Source organism: Trichomycterus rosablanca, chromosome 9 (genome assembly GCF_030014385.1).
Source record: "Trichomycterus rosablanca isolate fTriRos1 chromosome 9, fTriRos1.hap1, whole genome shotgun sequence".
Classification (NCBI taxonomy): Eukaryota; Metazoa; Chordata; class Actinopteri; order Siluriformes; family Trichomycteridae; genus Trichomycterus; species Trichomycterus rosablanca.
Genome location: NC_085996.1, coordinates 30,251,954 through 30,278,733, shown reverse-complemented (window position 1 = coordinate 30,278,733; position 26,780 = coordinate 30,251,954). Strand labels below are relative to the sequence as shown.

General features: G+C 41.4%; 2 protein-coding genes across 3 annotated transcripts in view; one reads left to right on the top strand and one right to left on the bottom strand.

Annotated features, from left to right (window-relative positions):
- brf1b (BRF1 RNA polymerase III transcription initiation factor subunit b) overlaps positions 1 to 26,780 on the bottom strand; it is a 133,418-nt gene that overhangs the window by 87,300 nt on the left and 19,338 nt on the right. Inside the window, exons 8-13 of the mRNA XM_063002214.1 lie at positions 8,690 to 8,839; positions 6,776 to 6,869; positions 4,937 to 5,063; positions 4,721 to 4,760; positions 3,585 to 3,677; positions 2,165 to 2,467 (exon numbers count right to left, since the gene is read on the bottom strand). Of these exons, the coding sequence (XP_062858284.1) occupies positions 2,165 to 2,467; positions 3,585 to 3,677; positions 4,721 to 4,760; positions 4,937 to 5,063; positions 6,776 to 6,869; positions 8,690 to 8,839 (807 nt within the window). The remainder of the gene's footprint in view (positions 1 to 2,164; positions 2,468 to 3,584; positions 3,678 to 4,720; positions 4,761 to 4,936; positions 5,064 to 6,775; positions 6,870 to 8,689; positions 8,840 to 26,780) is intronic.
- Positions 19,164 to 23,633, top strand: btbd6b (BTB (POZ) domain containing 6b). Of its 2 annotated transcripts, XM_063002216.1 has the most exons (5): positions 19,164 to 19,243; positions 20,750 to 21,044; positions 21,773 to 21,863; positions 21,961 to 22,079; positions 22,177 to 23,633. In XM_063002216.1, the coding sequence occupies exons 2-5, from the start codon at positions 20,839 to 20,841 to the stop codon at positions 23,207 to 23,209; spliced, it is 1,449 nt and encodes a 482-aa protein (XP_062858286.1). In that variant the 5' UTR covers positions 19,164 to 19,243; positions 20,750 to 20,838; the 3' UTR covers positions 23,210 to 23,633. The 2 variants fall into 2 exon arrangements, with proteins under 2 accessions (XP_062858286.1, XP_062858285.1); XM_063002215.1 differs by lacking the exon at positions 19,164 to 19,243 and having other exon boundaries at positions 20,739 to 21,044.

The window sequence follows — 26,780 nt, the reverse complement described above, 5'->3', positions numbered from 1 at the left end:
TGGCATAGTATTGCTCAGTTGCTTTTACCTGGTTAAGTTTCCTGCAACTGAGTTCATGATATGAAATCAGTGTTTTAAAGAGTGGACAATGTAGCAAGTTGTAAATTGTTCTAACAATAAAAAAATGCTCTGGTAATTACTTGGATAAGTTAAAAATTTAACTTTAAAGTTCTTTGTTAAGGTTAGCATATAGCCCAAATACAAAAAGCTTAAAAGTGTCTGGTTAGTGTTGCACACTTTGACTATTTGAACTTGGATAATTATTGTTTTAATACATAATAATTATATAGCAGAGTGGCTAGCAAATTGAACTAATGAAGGTCAAAAATGGTGTGAAATACTAACCCTAAAAGATATCTATAGCACAGAATATTGTGCTCTGTGATGTGGTAGAGTTATGCACAAGACAAAAACAACAAACTGTTTGCCCTTCAAGAAAATTACAGTTCTAAGGAAGATCCTGACTACAGGTCATTCAGAACAGGAGCAGCTTTATTGATTAGCAGTACTGACGATGCTAATCCTCCTGTTCTCTAGTTTTGACTTTCCCACACTGTGAAGAGCTGTAAAATGAATCCAAACCGGTTTTCTACAACACACCACTTAAACTGCCCGAAATTATCGAATGAAAGCTACAAATCAAATTGAAGAGGTCTTTTGAGAGTCCTTGGAAGTCATTCATGAAGGAACAGTGTGTGGTTAAGCACACACAATCACTTACGGAGCAGTATAAAAAGAACAATTAGAAGTAAATGGTGCAGGACAGCAAAATATTACAGTTGAAAAGCAATTAAAAAGAGCCAAATAAACCAAAATCATTTCTGTAGCTGTGGGAGAATCAGCAATTCAATCTGAAGATGCGTGTCAAAATAACCATTACATCATAGAAATAACTAAGATCATTGTCTGAATCTAACCACATATCAGTGCACCCTTAGTGCTGGTGACAAGACCGAATAAATAAGGGTGTGTCAAGAAGATCATCCACTGTGGCAACACCTAGCAGCAGCCGAAAGTGATCAAAAATCACCTAAAAATCAAAAATTAAAATCTCCTATTCACAAAAATATTCACACTTTATCCATTGCTTTGAAGAGACCCCTTTGGCAACAACCTTGAGTGTAGAGACCTGCCCTTAAGCCACTTTAGTGTTGTATTGCTGTTGCTCTTGTACCATTGGTCTGAGTTTGGATTTCTTCCATAATTGGCTGCATTTATCCATCCTAAAATTCTTACCAATCACCTTGGGTGGGTCTCTGCCACACCCACATTGTACATTTCACCATAGGTATGTGGTGTGGTGATATGCAGTGCCTGTTCTTCAGCAAACATAGTGTTGCCGTTCTGCCCAAAGATTTCAATGTTTAGTGTGTGTAAAAAAAAGCCATTTATCATATGGTCATATACTTGATGGATGGATGGATGGATGAATAGATGAACTGATTATCTCAAAAGAAAAAGCATTAAAGTCTTATTTCAGAGTTCTCTAATCTCTGTACAGGTAATGCTGGAAAGTAAATTAGTAATTATACATTTAACCAACAGTGCTGGTTGCTGCACTTCAAGAGCGGTCTCTGTGCCTCATTAAACATTAATACGCTGCAGCTGGAGGGATTTCTATTTAAACAGGCCTAATTTGTCAGCTCAACTCTGTCAACCTGCTTATTCTTCGTCTTTGAGGCCAGACCAATTAGACTGTTTTCTGTGTTGTGACGTCCCCACCTGTCATGTTCAGTTTTGCCTGGTAGGTAAAGTTGGACAGTCTTTTTAATAGTGGCCACTTTTCTAATCTCTAATCTCTGTACCGGGATTTTGGAGCTCTTTCAGACTTACTGTTGGGTTCTTTCTTAGCTCCCTCTAAAACGGTTGAAAATTATGGGTCCTTATATTTGGGGGTCGCACTGACAGCACACTGACAAGAGCACCTCCCAATGGCAGGGCAGTTTAGCCACAATGTGGTGCCTCTCTCAGACATAACCGGCTCAGACATAACATAGCACTGCTGAGATTCAAACCCTGGATCTCAGCTGTATTGATCTAGCTTATTCTATCGCTGTGCTACAGCCTATATTCTCTGGAAGAGCTATTTTGGCATAATATCATGCAGGACATGTAATAACACAAAACCAGCCAGGTAAAGCAAAAGTACACTGAAGTGACTCACCATCCTCCTTTTCCTCTGTCATGCAGTGGTTAATAGAATCTGTGATGCCGAGGCTGGCAGCGCTAGGCATTGGACCAAGAAGAGTACTCAAGGGCACACGGGTGGAAACCCTTGGCAGCTCAGCTGCTTCTTTACCGCACTCCTGTGCCTCTGTGCCCCCCTGTGGGCCCAGCTCCACTTCAGGAAGGACCTCGTTGATGAAGTCTTGACTAAGATGCTGAGCTGCAACCTCCATCTCCTCATCCTCCAGTTCCTCATTACTACTGAGCTCTGACATCAAAGACAGACGGCCATCCTGTGCATCTATTACAAATAGAGGGGATTCTTAGAAGTAATTAATTATAGGAAATAAGCAATTATACTCCTTTATTTTCTAATTGATATGATTGTTTAAATGTAATAAATGTTTCAATGTGGCTCTTCTATTACATATTTGGTATCATGTAACAATGTCAGATCTTTTGATGATGGATTGTTCTTGCCATTTATTTCATTTTCATGTTTGTACCACTGTTTTATTCTGTTCAGGGTCACAGTGGCTCCGGTTTTACCAAAATCACTGGACACTACGCAGTATCACACCCTGCACAGGACCGATTCATGGCAAAGCCTCAGCAATCCCCTACACACAGCCAATCAAGTCAGAATGTAGACGCCCAACTGTAGCACCAATAGTACAGTTGGGGATTCAACCCTGCACCCCAAAACACATTGATATTGGATATTAAATAATATAATTAAAAATAATTTTAATGTATTTGCCATAATGTTAAGAGCCACGCTGCTGGTAACAGCAGTGCCTGAGGTTTGGGTGGGTTCCATTCCTAGGCTGGGCTCACAAATCCAGAAGGTGCATGGCAGTATGTGAACAAAGCCACTGGGGGTACACATATCAGTGCATCCTTAGTGCTAATCTCAAGCCCATATAAATAATGAGGTTGAGTCAAGAACGACATCCGGCATCCATTCAAAAATTGTACCCGATCAAATATCTACACAGACATGACTGTATATCTGGGGGATACTGGTTGTAGCCGTGTAATTGATTGGCACCTTGTCCAGGCTATTCCTGCCTTGTGCCCGGGGTTTCCCAGTGAAACCTGCTGCGATCTTGACCAGGATGTTTGATAAAAAATGAAAGAAAATCAAATTTACTAATGTGACCACAACAAAAGCTTAATCTGTGGTCATCAAACTAATATTGTAAAGATTTGAAAGTGTGCTGGCAATCATTGTTCTGCCATCCAAGTACTTAGTGTTTTGATAGACTTGTACATCATGTTACTAGACATAGACTGTTATGACAACATAAACAATATTTAAGCAGTAAAGTCTGATTTAAAAAGACTAGATGCTGGTACACGCACACAATGAACAGGTAAACAGACTAAACATCAGATCAGGATCAGGTGTAGCCTACCTTCTTTGGCATACATGAAGTAAACTCCTCTCAGTTTAGGCCTGCTGTTCTCCAGCTCTGTCTCAATCTCATCCCGATATGAGCTGATCTCACCTATAAACCCAAGCAAATCAGGTACATCTCATTCACAGCATAGCCACTGACAGCCTGCGTCATTTCTCTGATGTGACAGACAAACTATGCCATTATATTTCCCAGGCTGAAGCATTGGCTTGAAAAGCATTCGAACCCTCCTGAATTGTTTTTGCAGATTTGTGTTACTATAAATTCAGGTTCTCAGATGTTTGACTGAAAATATGATGTTTTTAAAAAGAATGCAAGGTCATCTATGGTGGGCAGAGGTAAATTACGCAATCACACTGAGATCCAAGGAACTGGGTCTTGAATCACAGCAGTGCAATCGGGTGGTCGGGTGCCTACATGGACATGTATTGTCCGGGGTTGCCGAGAGGTGGGGGTAAGAGTAGGTTGGAGGTGGCAGCCGAAACAGCCTGGTCGTTTGGGAGATGCACTGGTCAGTGTGCTCTCTGTGATGGTCCTAAGCCCAAAGTACAAAGGAGTGCTGTAAAAACTGCCAAATCTGGACCAGATCCGCTGTGGTGACTCCTAAAACGCTAAAAGGTGCTCTGTTGGGGCAGAGGTAAATTACGCAATCACACTGAGATCCAAGGAACTGGGTCTTGAATCACAGCAGTGCAATCGGGTGGTCGGGTGCCTACATGGACATGTATTGTCCAGGGTGGCCGAGAGGTTGGGGTAAAAGGAGGCTGAAGGTGGCAGCCGAAACAGCCTGGTTGTTTGGGAGATGCACTTGTCAGTGTGCTCTCAGTGATGGTCCCAAGCACGAAGAAAAATTACAGGGCTGTAAAAACTGTGCCAAATCTGGACCATATCCGCTGTGTGACTCCTAAAATATGGGAGCATCCACAGTAACAAGTACGCAATAACAGCTTATTTTTACAGCACTTACAGCTCAAAGCTTTTAAAACATTGATCAAACAGAATGAAAATGCTTGCGCAGGCAAAATATCGCTGACAGATACGGCTGAGAACAGTTCAGAAAAATGTCCAGCTTTAAAAGATACTCAAACATTTGTGACATAAATCAATATCTTATTCAATACAAGCATACGCACCTTCATATTTATCCAGCTTTTTGACCAGCTCTTGTTCCAGCTAAAATAAAAAATTAATTTCTATTAAAAATACAAGTGAGGAGTTGAAAACAAGCGCATAAGCTCTCTCTTAATATGGAATGTAAACTGGATTACACACTCCATCATATATTTTTATAACAGTGATATTATCCAGAGTATATCAAAAAAACATTTTTTGTTTGTTTTAACACGAACCCGCTGGATCTTTAACTTCTTCTGGCCGGCGATGAATGAAGGGGGATCACATTCCTTTTCCAGATCCACTCGCATGAACTCGTCGATTGTCAACTGACTGGTGGGTGTGTCCTCGAATTCTGTCAGTCTAAGCAGATGATGAGTGAATTATTACTGTATCCATGTGTACTGTATTTCATCTACTTGCAGCTTCTTCTACGATTTATCCCTCGCTTAACACATGCTCAAAACTTTTGGGACACCTAAAAACAAAGCCTTAGACTAAAGGCCATGGCTGTCAGTATGGAACTGATCCACTTTTTGCATTACATTGGGTATTTTTGTGGACTGTCATGCCTTCCCGAAAGTTGAAGACACTATGGTTTTGGCATTTAATTGTATGCTGTAGCATTAAGGATTCCTTTTAATAAGGGACAGTGGTAGCCTAGTGGGTAGAGCTTTTGGTTATCAATTAAAATTTTGAGAGTTCGAATCCCAGCTGTCATCCAGCCACTGTTGGACCCTTGAGCAAGGCCCTTAACCCTCTCGGCTCCAGGGGCGCTGTGCAATGGCTGACCCTGCGCTTTGACCCCAAATTCCAAACAATGTGCAAAGAAAGCATTATGTTGTACTGTACAGCTGTTTATGTATATATAACAAATAAGGGCATTCTATTCTATTCTATAGATTCCAACCAAACCCTAATTTGCCTGAGAAATTGGCAGATGCCAATGTACAATTCATCACTGCTTTTTTACATCACTCATACATATTTACTTCCCAGTGTCAATTACAGCTGACAGAGGAGGCAGAATTAAGAAGTATTGCAGAAATCTGATGACCGAACTTCTTTGAATGGTGCATCTTATGACAACGCCATATTAAAAGTTCCAGAACTACATAATTCGATGTAGTTTCAAAAAGTTTCTGCACTTTTTAAAAAAAATATATATATATTTTGTTTATGCATTATCTTCCCTTTTTCTCCCTTTAAGCGCGTCCAATTGCCCGATTACATCATGCTTCCTCTCCACCAATGCCGATCCCTGCTTTGATTGAGGAGAACGAAGCTAACCCACGCCCCCTCCAACACGTGGGCAGCATGCCGTATGCATCTTATCACCTACACTTTGACGATTGCAGTGCAGCTCAGCGTTGTGTACAGAGAGAAACACCCTGAGAGCACTCTTTTCTCATCTCTGTGCAGACGCCATCAATCAGCCAGCAGAGGTCGTAATTGTACCAGTCATGGGAGAGAGACTCCATCCGGCTTAGTCCCGCCCATATCTGAACAACAGATGTGGCCGCTCAGTCTTAGGCGGCAGGCAGAGCTGAGATTCGATACGATGTATTCGAGATCCAGCTCTGGTTCCAGCGTGTGTTTTTACTGCTGCGCCACCCGAGCGGCGTTTAAAAAAAAAAAAAAAAAAAAAAAAAATTACATCACTTTTCTACATAATCACTAATAGTACTAACTATTTAATGCCATCAGCAAAAAATTTTTGTGGTTGAGCGCGTAGCCACTAATGCTCTGCTGCTTTAACATCATCATCACATAAAAATCTTCTTCCCTTAAAGCTTCTTTGAGGGTCCAAAAAGGTGGGAATCAGATGGCACTAAATCTGGACTATAAGCTATCTCAATCTCTCAGACACAACCAATTACTACTCCTCCCACCCTCACCGTTTCCAACCAAAATATAAAAGTGCAGAAACTTTTTGAAGATCCCTTGTATAACCCATTCTTATGCCAATGCCTGCGTATAAAAATTGCATGGATGATTTTACACAATAGATCTGCCTGAACTATCTAGAGCATCTATGTATTAAAAGGCACTTCAGCTACGATAGTGTGACTTACCTTTTCCTGAGAGTGGCCTCACACACCTTCACCACACGAATGACTTCCTTCACCGTGCGCCGAAAGTCGTGCATGCGGGCCGCCACCAACAAAGCTGGAAGATTAAGATATAATTTATTTAATGTGATAATTCTGCACAGAAAAACACCCAAGCAGAAAGACGAGCCGTCGCAGAGTTTCAGCCTTCGCTTTGTTTACATAGCTATACACCAACACACACACACACACATACACCACAGAAAAGGCTAGGCCAAGATCTTCTGTGAAGTAATGCAAATGTACAAAAAAAAAGTTTTACATTCTGTATCTCTTTTTCCAGGATTCAGATAGAAGACAAGGAGTTCTGTGCAGCAGAACAAACTGTACTGTGCTAATAATTTGGGCTTGTTATGCAATGCTGTAACAGTTTCCATTTTATGCAGAAATGGTTTCGTGGCATGGTTTGATGTAAGCACTAGGTAAAACTTTACTTAAACCCTCATAAAACCTTAATTAAGACATTGACATAAGCATGTTATATAGCATGCCTAAGATGTTATATGCTGTCATGAGTCTTCATACCAGTTTATGTCAGGAATTCTAACTGTTACCAATTCCAACACCGCTTACTAGAACAATGTCAAGCATTATGTATTTTAAAATAGAATGCCTTTACGGTCATATATTTGTCAGAGCGCAGGGTCAGCCATTGTACAGCGCCCTTGGAGTAGAGAGGGTTAAGGGCCTTGCTCAAGGACCCAACAGTGGCTGCATTGCAGAGCTGGGATTAGAACCATCCAAAAACAGACACTTGATTCGAACGCGCGAGTTTGACATGTCACTTCTTATGTGATAGCGTGTTTTATTATTATTATCTATTACTCTAGTCAACATGCTGTCATCCAGCTGTGCGCCCACACAGACATGATGGGTTATTGGCACCCTGTCCAGGATGTGTTTATGCCATGAGCTCAGTAATTCCAGATTGAACCAAACCCACCACGACCCGGACCAGGATAGAACGGTTGATCAAAATAACAAAAGCTGTCACTGAACAATACCTAAAACAACTGTTATGACCATTCATGACAGTGCTGGATATCTGGCATGATAGGTTTATGACATGCTTATGTGAGTGTCATGAATGAGGAGTCATGCAAAGTGTTACTCAGCATTTTATACAACTGTGTGTCACTTAAAATTAAGATACTGAAATTGCATAACTGTACTTTAATTATTCGTAGTGTACTTTAATTGTTTGTACTTTAATACTTTTTGCTTTAATGTACCTGGAGCTGCTGTAATAACTGACTTTCCCTATGGGATTAATAAAGTTATCTATCTATCTATCTATCTATCTATCTATCTATCTATCTATCTATCTATCTATCTATTATATTATATTATTTGTTCCATCAAGCCTATTTTTTATTGTATAATCTTGGTTTGAAGGTCTAGCGGCCTTTCATCATTGTCTTTGATGGAGCTAAACGGTCACCATGCACTTAATCAGCTGCCTGGGTTGTGAATGTGAAAATCTTATAGATTTTTTTGTTTATGCATTTTCTCCCCTTTTTCTCCCAACTTTTAGCGTATCCAATTACCCGGTTGCATTACGCTTCCTCTCTACTGATGCCGATCCTCTCCCTGATTGAGGAGAGCGAGACTAACACGCCCCCTCTGACACGTGTGCGGTAGCCGACTGCATCTTTTTACTTGCATGAGGCGAGTTCATATGTGGATCAGCTTTGTGTACGGAGAACCAAGCCTGATCAACGCATTATCCTTCGTCTCTGTGCAGGTGCCAAAATAGACATGAAAATGGGTATCTATACAGTTGCATTCATTATTATTCAACCCACTAATCTTGTCAGTGCACTTGCTTTGTTTATTGATACTGATCAAATTATCTTTTGATCTGAAATATTTTTTTACCTGCACCACAGAGTCCAGATGGTCTCCGTCCTGTGTGCATCCAGTCTCGTTTCATCCTCTGCAGTAGCCTCAGTGCGGTCATGGACACTTCATGGGTCTTTTCTCCAAACTCCAACATGTGAGCAAAGCGTGGAATATACAGACATGGGTCTGCGCATAAAGAACATGGGAAATTAGTTGCTGCAAAAAGTGTTATGCTGAAAAAAGGGTAAAGCAAGTATTATGTCAGACAACGCTTAAAGGGGGAGAGGGGTTCATTAGGTTTATCTGACCTTTACCTACTATATAAGGTCAGCTTATCTTTGTTAGGTGTTAAAAGATGGTTAAAATAATGTCATAATAAAATCTCTTTGTGGTTAATAAGTCTCACAGTGAAAATATAAAAAGTACATTTTAAATACATGAACCCAAGTTTTCAAATCAGGTGTCACGGTTATTGGCAGCCATGTATAGAACTTTGTGCCACCTCCCTTTGCCAACTTTGCCCAAAGCTGTTTCCTACCACACTTAATAACCAATACAAAACAAGAAATCTGTAAGCACTTATTAATACTTATCTAATTAATTATTATTATTATTATTATTATATTGAGAAGTGCTTATAGATTTCTAGGGCAGATTGAATACCTTTATTTGTCATATATACATATACATGTGTAGAGTACAATGAAATTCTTATTCCACATGTCCATGCTTGTTTGGAAGCTGGGGCCAGAGTGCCGGGTCAGCGGTTGTACGATAGCCCTGAAGCCGAGAAGGTTAAGGGCCTTGCTCAAGCACCAAACAGTGGCTGCATGGCAGAGCCAGGATTCAAACTCGCTACCATACAATTAATAGCCCAAAACTCGATCAGCTAGGCTACCCCAGTCCTCAGATCCTCCAGGATACAAAATTCTCTTTGTGGTATTTTGTGTGGATTGATTTATGTTTTGAACGATCAGGACAGCAGCCAGACTTTCATTAAAAATCTCCCGGTACTTCATGATGTTATGGTTCCTATGGCCTTTAAAGGAAAATTGGCTTGAACATTATAATTCTTTAACCATGCTTAGCAAAAGGATAAGGTTAATTTAAATAAATTAATCCTAAATCCACCTTAAATGTTTGCTGTCCATTAGGATCTACCAAACTGCAGCTGATCAAAGTGGCTTAATGAAATAAAAGGCTTTGTTCTGGCACTCCCTTTAACAAAGATGTATGGGTTTCTTAAAGCCATTGCCAGCCTAATAGAGGCCTGCACATGTTTGTCTTGTTTCATTTCTTTATTTTCAGTATCTTTTCCATGTTGATTACTCTGTGCCAACTCCTGTTTACATATCTGGAAAAAATTAAGAGGCCATGCCAAATATATCTCTACATGTACAGTACAACAGCCATTTCATTCCATTACAGTATCAGGAATTCCACACAACTCATTCAATTAATGAGGTACTGATTTAATGATCACTAGAACCAAATGTTAGTCCAACAAAGAGAACCAAATCGAACAAAGATAAGTATTATACTGCTGTGATCATTGCCTTCCTCTTACAATAGGGCCAGCTGAGTGGCAAAAAGTAGACAGTGGAAACAACAAAGCAACAGACCAGCAAGGGTGAAAACACCTCTTCACTGACCAGGTTCATTCGAATGATACTCAACAACCATAGGATGACAACAAGTGACCTAAAAGAAATGGCAAGTGGCAGCTAAGGTAAAGTGCACTGGGAGGTGGTTCGAAACAGCCTCCTAGAGGCAGGAGATCAAGCAAAGCTAGAAAAACGCCCTACAAAAAGAAGCAAAGAAGAGTCAGATTAAGGTTTGCAAAGAACTATGAAGATTGGACCATAGAGAATTGGAGTAAGGTGATCTACAGCAAAGCTGGAATCTGGTAGATTTGTCTTTATGAAGGCTGTATGAATTAAGCCACAGCCAAAGATCTCACAATAATCCCCAACGTCAGCAGAGCAATGCTCCATGCCTCACAGCCAGATCAAGACCCTGTCATGGTCAGCCCAATCTCCAGACCTGAACCTTATAGAAATACTATAAATAGTAAAACCCGATAAACTGATCATTTTAGCAAATCTGTCTCTATTTTTTCCATAGCTGTGAACCTAAGGCATAGCTTATAACTATTTTACCCATCTTGACAGAGGATATCAATAACTTTGCAGCTGGCTGTAAGTGTACTTTGTAAGTGTATTATTACTGACTCTGCCTCATACCCTCTATCTCATTCATGGATGGAAAGTGACCATCACAGGACCATCATTAACTAGATATCGATTTAACTGCTGGACCATCCTCAGCACAGTCCTGACACTGACATGATAGTGTGTGGTGCTAGTACAAGTGTATCAGCCAACCCAGCATGGCTGTTTTTTTTCAACTGTTTACTAACCAAACGTATTTAGTCAGCAGTGTATCTAAAAACAAAAGGATTAAACACGTACTGAATAAACAAAGAAGGCATGAGCTACTGTAACCAGCTGTACATTTACAAAAAAATTAACCAATGAGGTGAAAGTGGTCAGTGGTGGTCCTTTGCTGATCCTGTTTCAATAAATAGATATAGAAATATTAGAATAATAGAAAGTATGCATATCAACAGATTGGGCAGTAGCTATTAAACTAGAAAGCATACTATACCTGAGGGAACCTAATAAAAAGACCAACTGGATTCAGTATAATGTAGATAAACATAATAAAATAGCTCCTTGGTGTGTTTTCTTTAACTCGTTTTGGAAATGCTGAACATTTAAAAAGGACACTTCTTCAAAGCTCTACTTGACACGAGGGTGAATCTGGAAATTGCTTCTCTATAGGGAGTTCTGAAAGTGGCTTGGCTGAGGGTCTGACGGAGCAAACATCCCTCATATCTACCTACTTCAAAGTCCTTGAATAAACTCATTCTGCTGCCCCAGTAAAATGTGCATCACAAGTGTCCTAATAACAGGAAAATGAGTTCAGCTCATAGAGCCAGGCAGACACAATCCTGTCTGAAGGAATAATGTATGGACTCCCACCTGTGCTTGAGGGAACTATCAGCCACGCACAAATCCCACAGGACTGTGTATGTCACAGATCCTTTTTTTTTTTGAGCCACACAGGCAATTTTACACAAAATTATCATATTAATAAACTGAAGTGCTACAGTGAGGGGGCTGATCTTCCTGTAATCATTTGTACAACTGAAAATTACATTTCTGCTTCTGACAACTCTCTAAAATGTGCTCTACAACATTAAAATAACATTTTACTGGGGTTAGAATCCGGAAGCTTTTATTTCACAGAGCCTGTTGAAAGTGTCAAATGTGTGCAAATGTGAATATTAGTGTTTGTTTGTTTGTTTGTTTATTAGGATTTTAACGTCATGTTTTACACTTTGGTTACATTCATGACAGGAATGGTAGTTACTCATTACACAAGACTTATCAGTTCACAGGGTTATATCGAACAGTCATGGACAATTTACTATTGCCAAGTTCACACTATACGACTTTCAAGTTGTTCAGATCGCTGTACAGTTCACACTACAGAACTGGATCTCTTACACTCGGGAGTCTTTTCAGTCGTTATGGTTTTCACACTACATGACTGATTGCCGATAGGGGGTTTCACACTACACGATCTATCATTAGGAGGAATCGCAGATGAGGCTGTCTGGTCTCCCAAACTACGTTTTGTCACGAAAACACACACGAGAAGTTACGAGGGGTTTAATGATACCACGTCCAACAATGCACGTCAACAAGTAGAGAGCGATCAAAGTTTGTGCACTGATGTGCAGCATAAAAGCTAAGAGGAAAAAGAAATGAATCTGAGTTGATTTGGCTACGTGAACAGCATAGATTGTTCTTGGTGAGTTAGAGGTTAATAAATATGTTTTGCAATGCAGTGTTGGTATTATTGTCGTATTATTATGGTATTTTTTCGAGAACGATAAGGTCAGAAATACTGTAAAACGTGTGTGCCAATGTATTCTAATAGAAACTATATTATGCCCCTGTCCCACGTTTTTACAGCTCCTCCCCTGCCAGTCGCCCAACTGATATCCAGATATTTAACATGCTAGATATCTAATTTCAGTCGGCAAGCGATCGGCAAGCGCTCTGCAAGCCGCTTGAATCGAGTTGTTGAGTAGTTCACACATAGCGATCGAGAGCTGAGTTTTGATCGCCGAGTGATTGCCGAGTTGGCTCCGAGCCGGCAAATCTAGCGGCGACCAGCCGGCAAGCGATCAGGGCAAAAATCATGTAGTGTGAACTAGGCATATCTCCAATTAGCCTGACTGCATGTCTTTGGACTGTGGGAAGAAACCGGAGCACCCGGAGTAAGCCCAAGCAGACACGGTGAGAACATGCAAACTTCACACAGAAAGGACCCGGAACGCCCCACCTGGGGATCGAACCCAGGACCTTCTTGCTGTGAGGTGACAATGCTACCCACTTAGCCACCGTGCCGCCCGGATATTAGTGTCAAAGTCTGATTTAAAGAGCTCGACCGATCAGACCGACGGCCAAAAAGGTCTCACAGAAGGAAAATTATGCTCCGTTGTGCAAAAGGCATGCTGTGGTGGGAGTTTAGAGGAGGCCCAATGGGATACAAGGTTTAAAAAGCATTCAAAGGGAATCCCTAAAGCATTGCATTGTACATTCCTTCACCACCCCTCTAGATCGCACAGAAATAGAATGTGGTGGTGGGAAAAGTCTGCTCTTTATACACTCATCTTTCAGAATGTGGCAGAAAAATACCTTCTGCAGTTACAGCATGACTGATATCAAACTGAACAAGCATGACTAATATTATTATTACGCTAGAAACAGGCCACCAACAGCCTGAATAGGCAAAGCGTACAAAGCATTCTGAATTGGAGCTTCCCACACAGTTCTAACCCATAAACCCATCGATTCCAAGCTAAGGAACCCAATTCTTACATTAAAAAAGAATTATACACATTTCTAGCTTTGCATGCATTTATTTATTCAACTTCAGCAAACACTCCATCCTGATCACGATCACTTTGGCGTTTGTTTATTAGGATTTTAACGTCATGTTTTACACTTTGGTTACATTCATGACAGAAACGGTAGTTACTCATTACACAAGGTTCATCGGTTCACATGTTTTAACGTCAAACACAGTAATGGACAATTTAGTATTTCCAATTCACCTCACTTGCATGTCTTTGGACTGTAGGAGGAAACCGACGCAGACACGGGGAGAACATGCAAACTCCACACAGAAAAAACCCAGACCGCCCCACCTGAGGATCGAGCCCAGGACCCTCTTGCTTTGAGGCGACAGTGCTACCCACTGAGCCACCGTGCCGCCGGATCACTTTGAATTCTTAAGTCTGGAATATTGACATGGCACCAGTTCGTTACAGAGCAACACACACAGTTAATTTCTAAAATAGCCAGCTCAACTACCGGCATGTTTTAATGAGGAAACTGGTGTACCAAGGAGAGCATGTAAAACTTCAAAGGCTCAGAACGCAAAGCCAAGATCAAACCTGGTCTGCTGAAGCTGTGTGGTATCAACTCTACCTGCTGTGCTCCTCCTATTAACATATTCAGAACAGAATTTTAACTGAATATTTATTGCAATGTATTGTAAATTCTCTTTTTTTCTTTAATTCATTTATAAGTTCATTTATTATCTTCTGAGATCAATTTATACTGACCAGCAGTGCAATAAATCCAGAGTCTGCATACTGGAAGTATAGCCTAGAACGGGCAGAGGTTTATTGCTTTGCTTTGCACACTCACTAATTTACACCATAAACCATAAATACAAACATAAATTCCTACAGTTTGTGAGACACTACAGGGAACCCCCACTAGAACTAGGTTCTGCATGAAAAAAAAGATAAAAATAGAGCTTTTTGGAAACAAAGAAAAAATAAAGCTGAATTTACACCGATCAGCCATAACATAAAATCCACCTCCTTGTTTCTACACACATTGTCCATTTTACTATCTCCACTTACCATATAGAAGCACTTTGTAGTTCTACAATTACTGACTGTAGTCCATCTGTTTCTCTGCATGCTTTGTTAGCCCCCTTTCATGCTGTTCTTCAATGGTCAGGACTCTCCCAGGACCACTACAGAGTTGGGTGTTGGGTGGCATGAAGGTAATAGGTGAGCGATCGTCTCTGACTTTACATCTACAAGGTGGACCAACTAGGTAAGAGTGTCTAATAGAGTGGATAGTGAGTGGACACGGTATTTAAAAACTCCAGCAGCGCTGCTGTGTGTTATCAACGCGTACCAGCACAACACACACTGGCACATCTCCACCATGTCATTGTCACTGCAGTGCTGAGAATCATCCACCACCTAAATAATACCTACTCCTTGGTGGTCCTAACTATTAAAGAACAGGGTGAAAGCAGGCTAAAAAAGTATGTAGAGAAACAGATGGACTACAGTTAGTAATTGTAGAACTACAAAGTGATTCTATATGGTAAGTGGAGCTGATAAAATGAACAGTGAGTGTAGAAACAAGGAGGTGGTTATGGCTGATGAGTGTATACTACTTATTATGTTGAAGATGTTGAAGATAAATGCCATCACTGAATTAGCATCATATATGTAATAGTAGGAGACTTTAGATGACAATTATGATCTCAGACATTGCTTGTGGCTAAATTGGTAGGCTTAAAGGCTTTAAAGGTACCTGAAGGTTTTACATTTGACAGAGAAATTATGTACACTGTAACAAGGCGGGGCACGCCTGTGAGGTAGGAAGATATGAACCTAATTGCACTACACTTAACCAAGGTACAATAATACTGTGGCTAAGAAGACACAAGCAAGAAGAAAACAAAAATAACAAGTGGCCAAAATAACAGAAAGTGAAACTCTAAATAAAATCTGATTAAAATTTGCAGCCCAAAGCAAAAAGAGCTAGGCAAGCGCATGAGTGATACAGGAGATATCAAACTCCACTCGGTTGCTCAGAAAAAAAGGACAGCAACTGCTTTCCCCAGCAAAACATCAGTTAAAAACAACAGGGGAATCCGTTACAATCCCCAGAGAAACACAAACCCATCACAAAAGGAAGTAACCAGCAAAATCAGCTGCTCAGTCCACCAGAATAGCGACTCAGGATTTCAAGAAACAAGACCAAATGCTTTTAAAAACTTCAGCACTCAAGCGGTGGCTAAACAAAGAACAAAAGCGGACTGCCATTCCCAGGCTTGATACTACTTGCAACCAGGATGAATATTGTGGCAGCCTGCTTCAAAAACGGAAAGACACCAGCTGAGTTCCCAAGAACAAATGTTAAAAATAAGGAAAGCATAAGAATCAGCAGAAAAGGAAGCTGAGCCTATAGGGTAGCCCAGCATTCCGACCTTGCAGATAGTGCACCAGCAGTGAGCTGTCCTAATGAATGGCAGGTGAACATGATAATGGCATTCATGCACCTGCTGCTCTACACAGTACTGTGCCTTAAACCTGTTTAGTTTAAGGCACAGCACAGCACAATTATTTTAAGGGACAATGAGGGTTTTTAATTTGCCTGAAATATATATTTACTCTTAAGGGTAGATTTTGCTTATATTTTCTGTGTAATTTTAAGATTTACAGTTAAAGAATTGCATTGTGTCATTCCTTTTTACAAATCTTTACCCAGAGTGCCACTAACAAAGCTTGTCTGTTATATGCAAAGTTATGGAAATGAACCACTATACTGTTACAAGCTTTTCTAAGCATGAAACTGACATGGTAGGTGCAGCGTTTGTGGATGTAGTGGCGATATGAGGGTTTTAAGCATATCAGAACACATACTAGCCATTAACCGTAGATGTGAAGTTATAGACTACAACTGATCTTTTCTATCTGCAGTTTAAACCAGGCGTTTACTGCCATGCTTTACATGGATCTCACAGAGCATAAATCTAAGATTCACATTCCTGATGTAAAGCCTGCGGCCTACTCTGAAGTCAGCTCTGATAAACAAATGTCTGTAGAGAGTTTGCTCATTAAGGATGAATGAGAAACTTCATGACTATTTTAAGTCTGTTTCAAAACATCAATGTTCAATCTAGTTAGAACTGCAGATATAAAAGATTTTATATACTTTATTCTTTTGTACTAACTGCCTCATCTTCAGTATCATGAGTCCAGCGCCACCAAGAAACATTAGGCGCACAACAGGAATACAACAATCCCCTGTAGGACAACACACACATTTACTTGCTTAATCACACATATGTTTATTACATTTATTTATTTATTACATTTACATTTATGGGATTTAGCAGACACCTTTATACCAAAAAATTACAAATATGCCTGAACACTATTCGCTCCCATGCCCAAAGGTGAAAAATTGGTGTTGGGCTTGAACCTTACCTAGGTTACCTAGGTACCTTAACCCCTATACCACAACCCCTACCCACTGCATGTTTACCTCCCAATTCCCTGTATTTATAATGATTAACTTTGTTGCTATAAATAGGGTTGTCTAAGTGCACCCATTAATGAACTGCACCCATTAAGGGAGAAACAAAAATGTAAATTATTACTCAACACTAGAATATAAATTATCCAGATAGCCAGATGTAAGCCAAAAACAACAAAAAGAGGTCTGCCATGAATTAGCTGCTGAAACATGGTTGGCACAACCCACAGTTAAACAGCTTTCCATTGTCATAGGCCTAGAGACTGCCATGCAAGAAAGAAGCCCCTGCTCCAAAACTGGCAAATGATGCTCAACTAAATTTCAGAATTAAGTGACAGCATCTGTTTTTTCTCCCTTTGGTTAAATATGGACACCAAAGTTCCAACAGCTTCTAGTTTTTGGCTAAACTGCTTTTTTTTTTTATTACATTTGACCTTTATCTTATAAACATGTGCCCTGATGGCATTGGTTTAATCCTCGTCTCTGGTTCCAATCTATGAAGAGAATTGCATGTTCTCTTCTTTTCAACAGGGTTATTATAATTCCTTCTATTTCATTTGGGCATTTTGTCCCTTTTTCTTCCCAATCTAGTTGTATCCAATTCCTAAGTTGTAACATTCTCCTCTGCTACAGGTGTCTAAGCTAAACAAGGAAAGCTGCATGCGCCTCAACCAGCTGCTGCTCAATCATGATTCGATTGACAATTCCGTACCTCAGACAGCCAGTCGTGAATGTGTGGGCATTCGAACTCAGACTGACATCTCAGTGGTGGTGGGCTAGCACATAGGACCTCTATGCCACCTGAGCTCCCCTCTCATGGGTTTTCTTTAAGTACTCTGGTTTTCTCCCACCTCCAGGAACACACAGAAGGGTGAATTTGCTGTTGGATGTGAGTAAATGTTTAGGTCTGTGTTGCCTTGTGATGGATTGATGCCCTGTCCAGGGTGCACCTGCTGTGACTCTGGCTGGGATTAAGTGGTTAGTAAATGTAAATAAATGAATTCCAAGCTGTAATAGAATTGTTTTTTGTTTGGTTTTGTTTAAAACAACAGTATTTCTTATTTAATTTAAATCTTGATCAAATCTACACCAATTTGAATGCTGTGCCATTGAAATCTCAGTGGAGGTGGGCTAGCACATAGGACCTCTATGCCACCTGAGCTCCCTCTCATGGGTTTTATTTAGGTAAATCCAATTTGTTGTTGGATGTGAGTAAATGTTTAGGTCTGTGTTGCCTTGTGATGGATAATGCCCTGCCCGTGTGCACCTGCTGTGACTCTGGCTAGTACACAGGACCTCTATGCCACCTGAGCTCCCTCACATGGGTTTTCTTCAGGTACTCTGGTTTTCTCCCACCTCCCAGGAACACACAGGTAGCCTAGTGGGTAGAGCTTTGGACTATCAACTGAAGCCACTGTTGGGCCCTTGAGCAAGGCCCTTAACCCTCTCGGCTCCAGGGGTGTCGTACAATGGCTGACCCTGCGCTCTGACCCCAGCTTCCAAACAAACTGGGATATGCGAAGAAAGAATTTAACTGTACTGTACATCTGTATATGTATTTATGATGAATAAAGGCATTCTATTCTATTCTATTCTACACAGAAGGGTGAATTTGCCTTGTTGATGGATTGATGCCCTGTCCAGGGTGCACCCACTGTCCCTCTGGCCAGGATTAAGTGGTTAGTAAACTTACATAATTGAATAACCAAGCTGTAATAGAATTGTTTTTAAATCTTGACCAAATCTACACCCGTTTGAATGCTGTGCCTGCCTTTTTCTGTACTTTTTATTCATGACCAGCTTTATTAAGGACATTCTGGCAATGAAAACAAACGATGTGTAACTTTATAAGAGTTGTTTATGTGAGAGGAGGCTGGCAGAACACTACTGTCTGGATGTGTACAGCACTTAAAGCCGCTTAACCTCGGCCATCCGTGGATAAAGCGCTCCGAACGATCCGTTTTGTGACGCCGGGGCCCTCTGTTGGAAAGCCGGGAAAGCGACGTGGGAACAGGACGGAAGCCCAACCCCCCTCTCTCTCTCCCACAGCATAGCAAGCTCCGGATTTAACATGGCTCCTGGCTGCGATCGGGTGTCCACGGACCAAACCTGAATGCATTTGCTGATCTATCAGCCGGGATCTGGTTTGCTCTGTAAGGTAATGCGTTTTATACTGTGCACTGTGTACTTCCGCTCCGGCTTGTTTGCTGGATCTTGCGCTTTGACTTGTGCGGTGTTTATGTGGAAAAGGAAGCGGGCTCCAGTGGTGCTACTTTCTTCTTTTTTCCCCCCTTCGTGTAGTGTGTGGATTTGCTCCTGAAAGCATCTGTAACGCAGTGTTGTGTGTTTCCACTGTGAAAACAAGCGATCTGGGTGCACGTTTATTTAGAAGTAATTGGTAGCGAGGAGTAATTGAGAAGATTGTGCACTTTGCTGCTGATGTGTATCCAAACGATCAAAATTACAAATCGATTTTAGACACATGCAGAAAACTAAAAAACCGCTGTTAAACCGCGATTTGCCGTGAATATTCAGAAGAGTGACATTTACACACTTTTAATATGTTGTATTTTGGCCGGATCGCAGATATTATATAGTTTTAAAGTAACTTGAATGATCTTTACCTGGCACAAAAACTGAATTTGTAAATAGCGTGCTGATATTTAAGATATTGACACACATTTGCCTAAATGTTGTGTTGATATGAATTATAATTTGTTAAAACTCGTGTATGTTGACGTTCTATTTTGTCAACAATCTTGCAAGGGTTGAGGGCAGTGATGTGTCGTTTGCGAACGAGTCAGCTATTTGACTCAGTTCGTAGTGAAGGCATATTGCAGAGTCTTAGTTGTTTTTTATGTATACGGTATGTCATATTATAACACAACCTGGCACTACATATATAGACAAAATCAAACAATTTGACTCGTAATAATGCTACCGTTAAATTGGGAATGTCAATGTAGAAGCTAAAAGAGTCGATTCCTACAGGAAAGCTACGCCAATGGATATGACTCACTGAAAAGAGCCGGAATATCCATGGGTTGCGCTCCGACAATATTATGGCGAAAATAGGTGGGCGCTCCGATTGTGGGCGGGGCCTAAGCGCTGCTGACGCATCACTACTCTAATAATTTGATTGGTTGATCTGGAGTTAGGCGGCTACACGCTACACAAAACCAGAGCTTCTCTCGGCGGAGAGAAACACTGAGGGCTGAGAGTCAGGATGAGTCGTTCATTCAGAATGTAGTGGTGTGTACATCTCTAATCAAATCTACAGTGTCGGCTTTACTTACAGCGATTTGAATAGCTCGACACTTTGACCAGCTGCAAATCAGTAACTCGATTCTTTCAGGATGGATTTAGACTTCGGAAAGAGCTGTTTTGTTACTGATCAAGGATGCGATGAGGAGGAAAAAATGCCCGCTATGGAATAACCTCATCTGGACGGATATATAATCCCTCTCTCTCTCTCTCTCTCTCTCTGTACTGTTCCCTCAGATGGACGTATCATTTACAATTAAATAACAAGGCTCTTCTTGGCGGTACACCTGCATTTTACTTGCTAGACAAAACTCTTGGATTTGTTCTCTGATGCCAACAACTCCGGATTGCCTATATGGCCGGATCATGAAGTTGTTAACATTTTTCCTTCTGCTTCCAGAGACCCTGAAAAGGACTAGAAAGAGTGGCAAGCAGCCCGGCAAGCTGCCAGCATGCTATGAAATCGTGAGTTTCTCCTTGAAGAAGAAGATGGCTGCAGAGCTCTATCCTGCCAGCATCAACACCAACCTTTCGAACAGTAACAGCACGGCAGTGACCACTGCCAACAAGAAGACCATCGTCCAAGTGACCCAAACTGCGACCACCCCGACCTCTAACGCTGCTCAGCAGAACATCAACAATAACAACGTCGAGACTGCCACCTGGCAATCCACTCATCCCACACTCCGAGAGAGGTACAAGCTGGATTTTTCCTCTGCTTGTATTAAGTACAGAATAAGTACAGGTGCAGAATATCTACATCACTGATAATACTGACACGAGATGCATTATTAATGTCAGATCAAATATGAAATTATCCGATCTGACCCACTGCTTTTATTTCATGCTGCTGGATGTCTATTTACATGAACAAAACACACAGCTATTTTAAAGCATGCCCCTGTCACTCATTGTCATTTTACATAATTTGCTACTATGAGGAGGTCAGTGCTGATGTCCCAATCAGATATCAAGTGTCAGTATTGTGGACACTACTGGCATACACTGCTTTATATGTAATATATGGAGACCTGGGTTCAATCCTGGATGAGCTTTAAATGGTCACACCTCTTAAAACATATAAATTGTGGGCTGGCTGCATGAAATTACCCCTAGGTGTGGGTGAGTAAGTAAATGTGTGAATTTGTGTTGCCTGTGGTTGGTTGGCACCCTGCCCAGGATGCATTTCTGCATCGTGCCCAGTGTTACTGGTTGGCACCGGACCCACAGCAACCATAATTATGTATTTGACGGTTATTGTAAGATTCTGAATGGGAGGTTTGGGATGGGACCAGTCAGTACTAGTGAGTATCGCATTAGATGAAGTATTGACCATGATTGGTGTAGATTTGGGAGGACAAAACATCTCCGTTGATGTGTGGGCTAGCTAATGGACAAACCGTTAAACAGTATTTCTTTCCAGGAACGCTCTGATGTTTAATAACGAACTGATGGCAGATGTTCATTTCATCGTGGGTCGCCCCGGCGAGTCTCAAAAAGTTCCAGCGCACAAGGTAAATGCACGATTAATCCTGGAGTTATAAAATGGAAATATAAGTTAATGTCTGAGGTTTTATTCAGTACATTGTTTCGGTTTCTCTGCTTTCTTAGTATGTGCTGGCGGTCGGGAGTTCGGTGTTTGGTGCCATGTTTTATGGAGATCTCGCTGAGGGAAAATCTGAGATTCATATTCCTGATGTGGAACCTGCTGCTTTCTTAATCTTGTTGAAGTAAGTTCTAATATATGACAAGTGTTCGTTGAGGTCAAATGCTTGAGGTGAAATGCTGAATAAAATAAAAATGATGATTTCTTTGTTTTCACTCCAGATACATGTACAGCGATGAGATAGAACTGGAAGCGGACACAGTGCTGGCCACTCTGTACGCTGCCAAGAAGTATATTGTGCCTGCCTTGGCAAAGGCTTGCGTCACCTTCTTGGAGACCAGCCTGGAGGCCAAGAATGCCTGTGTGCTGCTGTCCCAGAGCCGGCTTTTTGAAGAGCCTGAGCTCACACAGCGCTGTTGGGAAGTTATTGATGCCCAAGCTGAGCTGGCTCTCCGCTCTGAAGGCTTCTGTGAAATTGACTTGCAGACTCTGGAGATCATCCTAAAGCGGGAGACTCTCAACACCAGGGAGGCTGTGGTCTTTCAGGCTGTCCTGGACTGGGCTGTAGCCGAATGCAAAAGGCAAGGACTTGGGCCAACAGCTCGCAACAAGAGGACCGTGCTGGGCAAGGTCCTTTATTTCGTGCGCATCCCTACTATGACTCTGCAGGAGTTTGCAGATGGAGCTGCACAGTCAGACGTGCTGACTTTGGAAGAGACTCATGACATATTTCTGTGGTACACGGCAGCCAACAAGCCTAAGCTGGACTTCCCGTTGACGCAGAGGAAGGGATTGACGCCACAACGATGCCATCGCTTCCAGTCCTCGGCATATCGCAGCAACCAGTGGCGCTACCGTGGACGCTGTGACAGCATCCAGTTTGCCGTGGACAAACGAATTTTCATTGCTGGACTTGGCCTGTACGGTTCCAGTGGTGGAAAGGCAGAATACAGTGTTAAGATCGAACTCAAGCGCCAAGGAGTCACCCTGGCCCAGAATATAATGAAATTCCTTTCCGATGGTTCCAGCAACACCTTCTCGGTGTGGTTTGAGCATCCAGTTCAGGTGGAGCAGGACGCTTTTTACACAGTCAGTGCTGTGCTGGATGGAAATGAGCTCAGTTACTTTGGACAAGAGGGGATGACAGAAGTGCAATGTGGAAAAGTGACCTTTCAGTTCCAGTGCTCTTCAGACAGTACGAATGGCACTGGTGTGCAGGGGGGTCAGATTCCAGAGTTGGTCTTCTACGCGTGAAAGGTGTGAGGATGGCCATACTCGAGTGCATTCCGCCCACTGGATTTAGATGCAATGAACATATGGGGAAGTACAGGGTTCTAAGACACTCTTGCCTTCTTTTTGATGTAGCAGTGGAGGACAGTTGAATGACAAAGCCTGTTTAAGAAACAGACTATTCTTCTACAAAGCTCGAGTGACGAAATGTTCCTCTGCTTTATTTATTGAGAAAAGTATATTTGAATATTAATTATTAATGCTGCAGCATGCAGACGTATATAAACAAGGAAATAGATGTATTGCACTTCTAGTGGTTACCACTAGCGGGAAGGGTTTTTTTGTACATAACCTGAGGCTAATTTGTTCACAGCTTGAAGCTGACTGACAAATGAAATGTCTTGTATTAGTGTGCAGCTTACTAAACTGCAGACCATAAAAGTTTTGTGACTCAAACTGCAAAGTTGTCAACTTTCTTATTGCTTGGCTTGTGTGATTGATAATAGGGATGTTACATTACCCATAATGGGGGCAACCATTGTTTATGCAACACCTACGCAGGCACATAGAAGACAGGACATCAAATAATACAGAATGCAAAAGAAATTGAGTAACTGGTTGATAAGAATTGACGGATATCCTATTACAGGGGCCATAATAAAGTGAAACATTTGTATATGATCACTGTGGTTATGCAAAGGAGGGTAAATATGTCAAAAATAAATGGAAATAATGTACAGAAGATGAGACCTGTGAAATGATGAATAATGAAATGACAAACACACAAGATTTGCATTACTACAGTTACCGTAATCACAAGAAAACTTAAATGTGATGACCCTAGTCAATAATAAAATGAACAATTATCATTTTGCCCTTACATAAGGAGTCTGAACTTGACACCGTTTAGTGCAAAGCTGAAAGGTTCCCCAAAATTTTTTTTAAAATAAATAACGGTTTAGGATTATATAAAATGTGGAGCTGATGGTAGTTACACCTAGTACATGTGTAGAATGCAGCAGATATCCTCTGGACAGCTGGACAAGCTGTAGCCTAGTGGTGAAGGTCCTGGACTAGTAATCAGAGGGTCGCTAGTTCAAGCCACTTCCAGGTTGCTGCTGTTGGGCCCTTGCTGCCTGGTTGCTGCTGTTGGGCCCTTGAGCAAGGCCCTTAACCCAGATTGTATACTCTAACTGTAATGTAAGTCGCTTTGGATAAAGGCATCTGCTAAATGCTGAGAATGTAAATGTAAATATGGGTAGCATAAACCCTGAGTGTCTTTAATAAGGACCAAACTGTTACAGGTTGAAGTGTCTTTAAAAGAGCAGGGGGTCACAGGCAGCTGTGGTGAGTACCCACCAACAGGAGAGGAGAGACAAGCCCCTACCTACCAACAGGTTGCTGGACAGCTAAGACTTATTTATCCGAGAGGACATGCTGGCTATGGTGTCTGGTACAGACCAAAAAAGGGGCTACTGTGGCTCACATTATTTTATTACTGGTGATGAGGTGATTGTTAACACAGTGCATCGATCCATTCTGTGTATGGAGCTGTGAAGTTGCAGACCGAAGTGCCCATGCTAACCCCTGCCCACATTCAAAAGCAATACAGTTGGTGTCTGAGCAATAGAAGAAAGTTAACTGGTCAGACTAATCCAGTTTTGTTCAAGATTGTGTGGTTGCATGAGCATGAGACGCATCAGGATTCACTGTGAGACAATTCACCTCGAAACATAAAGAAGTTAAAAGACCCGTTCGTAATGCCCTGGTTCTAGACACCACAGGACTCAGATGCTCAGATGAATCCCAATTTGCTCACCCCATTCTGCTAGACATGTGTTCTAAATCTGCCCCATTTCTTTTGACCTATTTAATACATCATTCTGTGTAATGTCAGACCCTTCGAGCTTCAAATCAGCACTGGAGACGGCAGAAGCATGAGGGGTGCAGACTTGTGCACTCAGACGTATTAGCATATTAGCAAGGACCTCAGCAAGATTAAACCAGTTAAGAGAAACATTTCTGCTGACACTAGTGCATATGAAGCTTTTGTGAAGAATACAAAAACTGCTCCGGCGAACCTGTACGAAACAATGCCTGCTATGTGTGGGTGAGATGTCTTCATATCCCACATAAGGAAAGCACTTTTCCTGCCAGACTGCAAGGGCAACTGAATAGGGAGATTGTTTAAATTCAGGCCAAAAGAATCTGCTGTGCTGCCGTTTGCATTCTAATTGAGGGTTTAGTTAACCCGCGGAGCAGATGCAAGATGGGGGAAATGGCAGATTTTTTTGACAGATAAGCAGATGAATATGAAATCAGACACATGAAAATGGGAACACATGTAAGGCTGCTAATTAGTCTTTTTTGCTGGGATGAAACCAAGATACACATTTGGACAAAATTTAGCTGGTTGAATAAGATTGTTAAGATGCAGCTGAATGGATTTTAGATATGATGTTGTGCCCCCTAGTTACCTTAACACAGACTGCATCTCATTTGATGTAGCTTGCTGTTAAACATAAGAGCTTTTCTAATTAGCATTAACATACTTTGGTAAAGCTATAGGCAGTAGGCAAAGGACTGCAATGATGCAAACAGAACATGTGGCTTGAACAGAAGGTTAATTGCCAGTATTTTACTGTAAAAGCCAACATACCTTATAAAGGCCCAATTTCCATAATAGGTAAGGACTTCCATCAGCAAAATCATTTATCTGACCATGATGTTAAAAAAAATTTGGTTTTTTTTTCAATAATTACTTATAAAATGTGGTTTGATGTTTATCATAAGTATAATAATAAACAAACGCATTATGCGTGTGTGTGTGTGTGTGTGTGTGTGTGTGTATATATATACTGTATATGTACACACCAATCAGCCATAACATTACAACCACCTCATTGTTTCTACAATCAATATCCACTTTATCAGCTCCACTTACCATAAGAAGCACTGTGTACTTCTACAATTACTGACTGTAGTACATCTGTTTCTCTACATATCTTTTTAGCCTGCTTTCACCCTGTTCTTCAATGGTCAGGACCCCCACAGGACCACTACAGAACAAGTATTATTTAGGTGGTGGATGGTTCTCAGCACTGCAGTGACAATGACATGGTGGTGGTGTGTTAGTGTGTGTTGTGCTGGTATGAGTGGATCAGACACAGCAGTGCTGCTGGAGTTTTTAAATACCGTGTCCACTCACTGTCCACTCTAGTAGACACTCCTACCTAGTTGGTCCACCTTGTAGATGTAAAGTCAGAGACGATCGCTCATCTATTGCTCCTGTTCGAGTTGGTCATCTTCCAGACCTTCATCAGTGGTCACAGGACGCTGCCTACGGGGCGCTGTTGGCTGGATGTTTTTGGTTGGTGGACTATTCTCAGTCCAGCAGTGACAGTAAGGTATTTAAAAACTCCAGCAGTGCTGCTGTGTCTTATCCACTCATACCAGCACAACACACACTAACACACCACCACCATGTCAGTGTCATTGCAGTGCTCAGAATGATCCACCACCTAAATAATACCTCTCTGTAGTGGTCCTGTGGGGGTCCTGACCATTGAAGAACAGGGTTAAAGCAGGTTAAAAA

Bases quoted from the DNA above. Each gene is read 5' to 3' on its own strand.
- btbd6b (XM_063002216.1), top strand. From the start codon at position 20,839: ATGGCTGCAGAGCTCTATCCTGCCAGCATCAACACCAACCTTTCGAAC. The intron at 21,864-21,960 runs GTAAATGCACGA...CTGCTTTCTTAG, and splicing joins AAAAAGTTCCAGCGCACAAG to TATGTGCTGGCGGTCGGGAG. The intron at 22,080-22,176 runs GTAAGTTCTAAT...TTTTCACTCCAG, and splicing joins GCTTTCTTAATCTTGTTGAA to ATACATGTACAGCGATGAGA.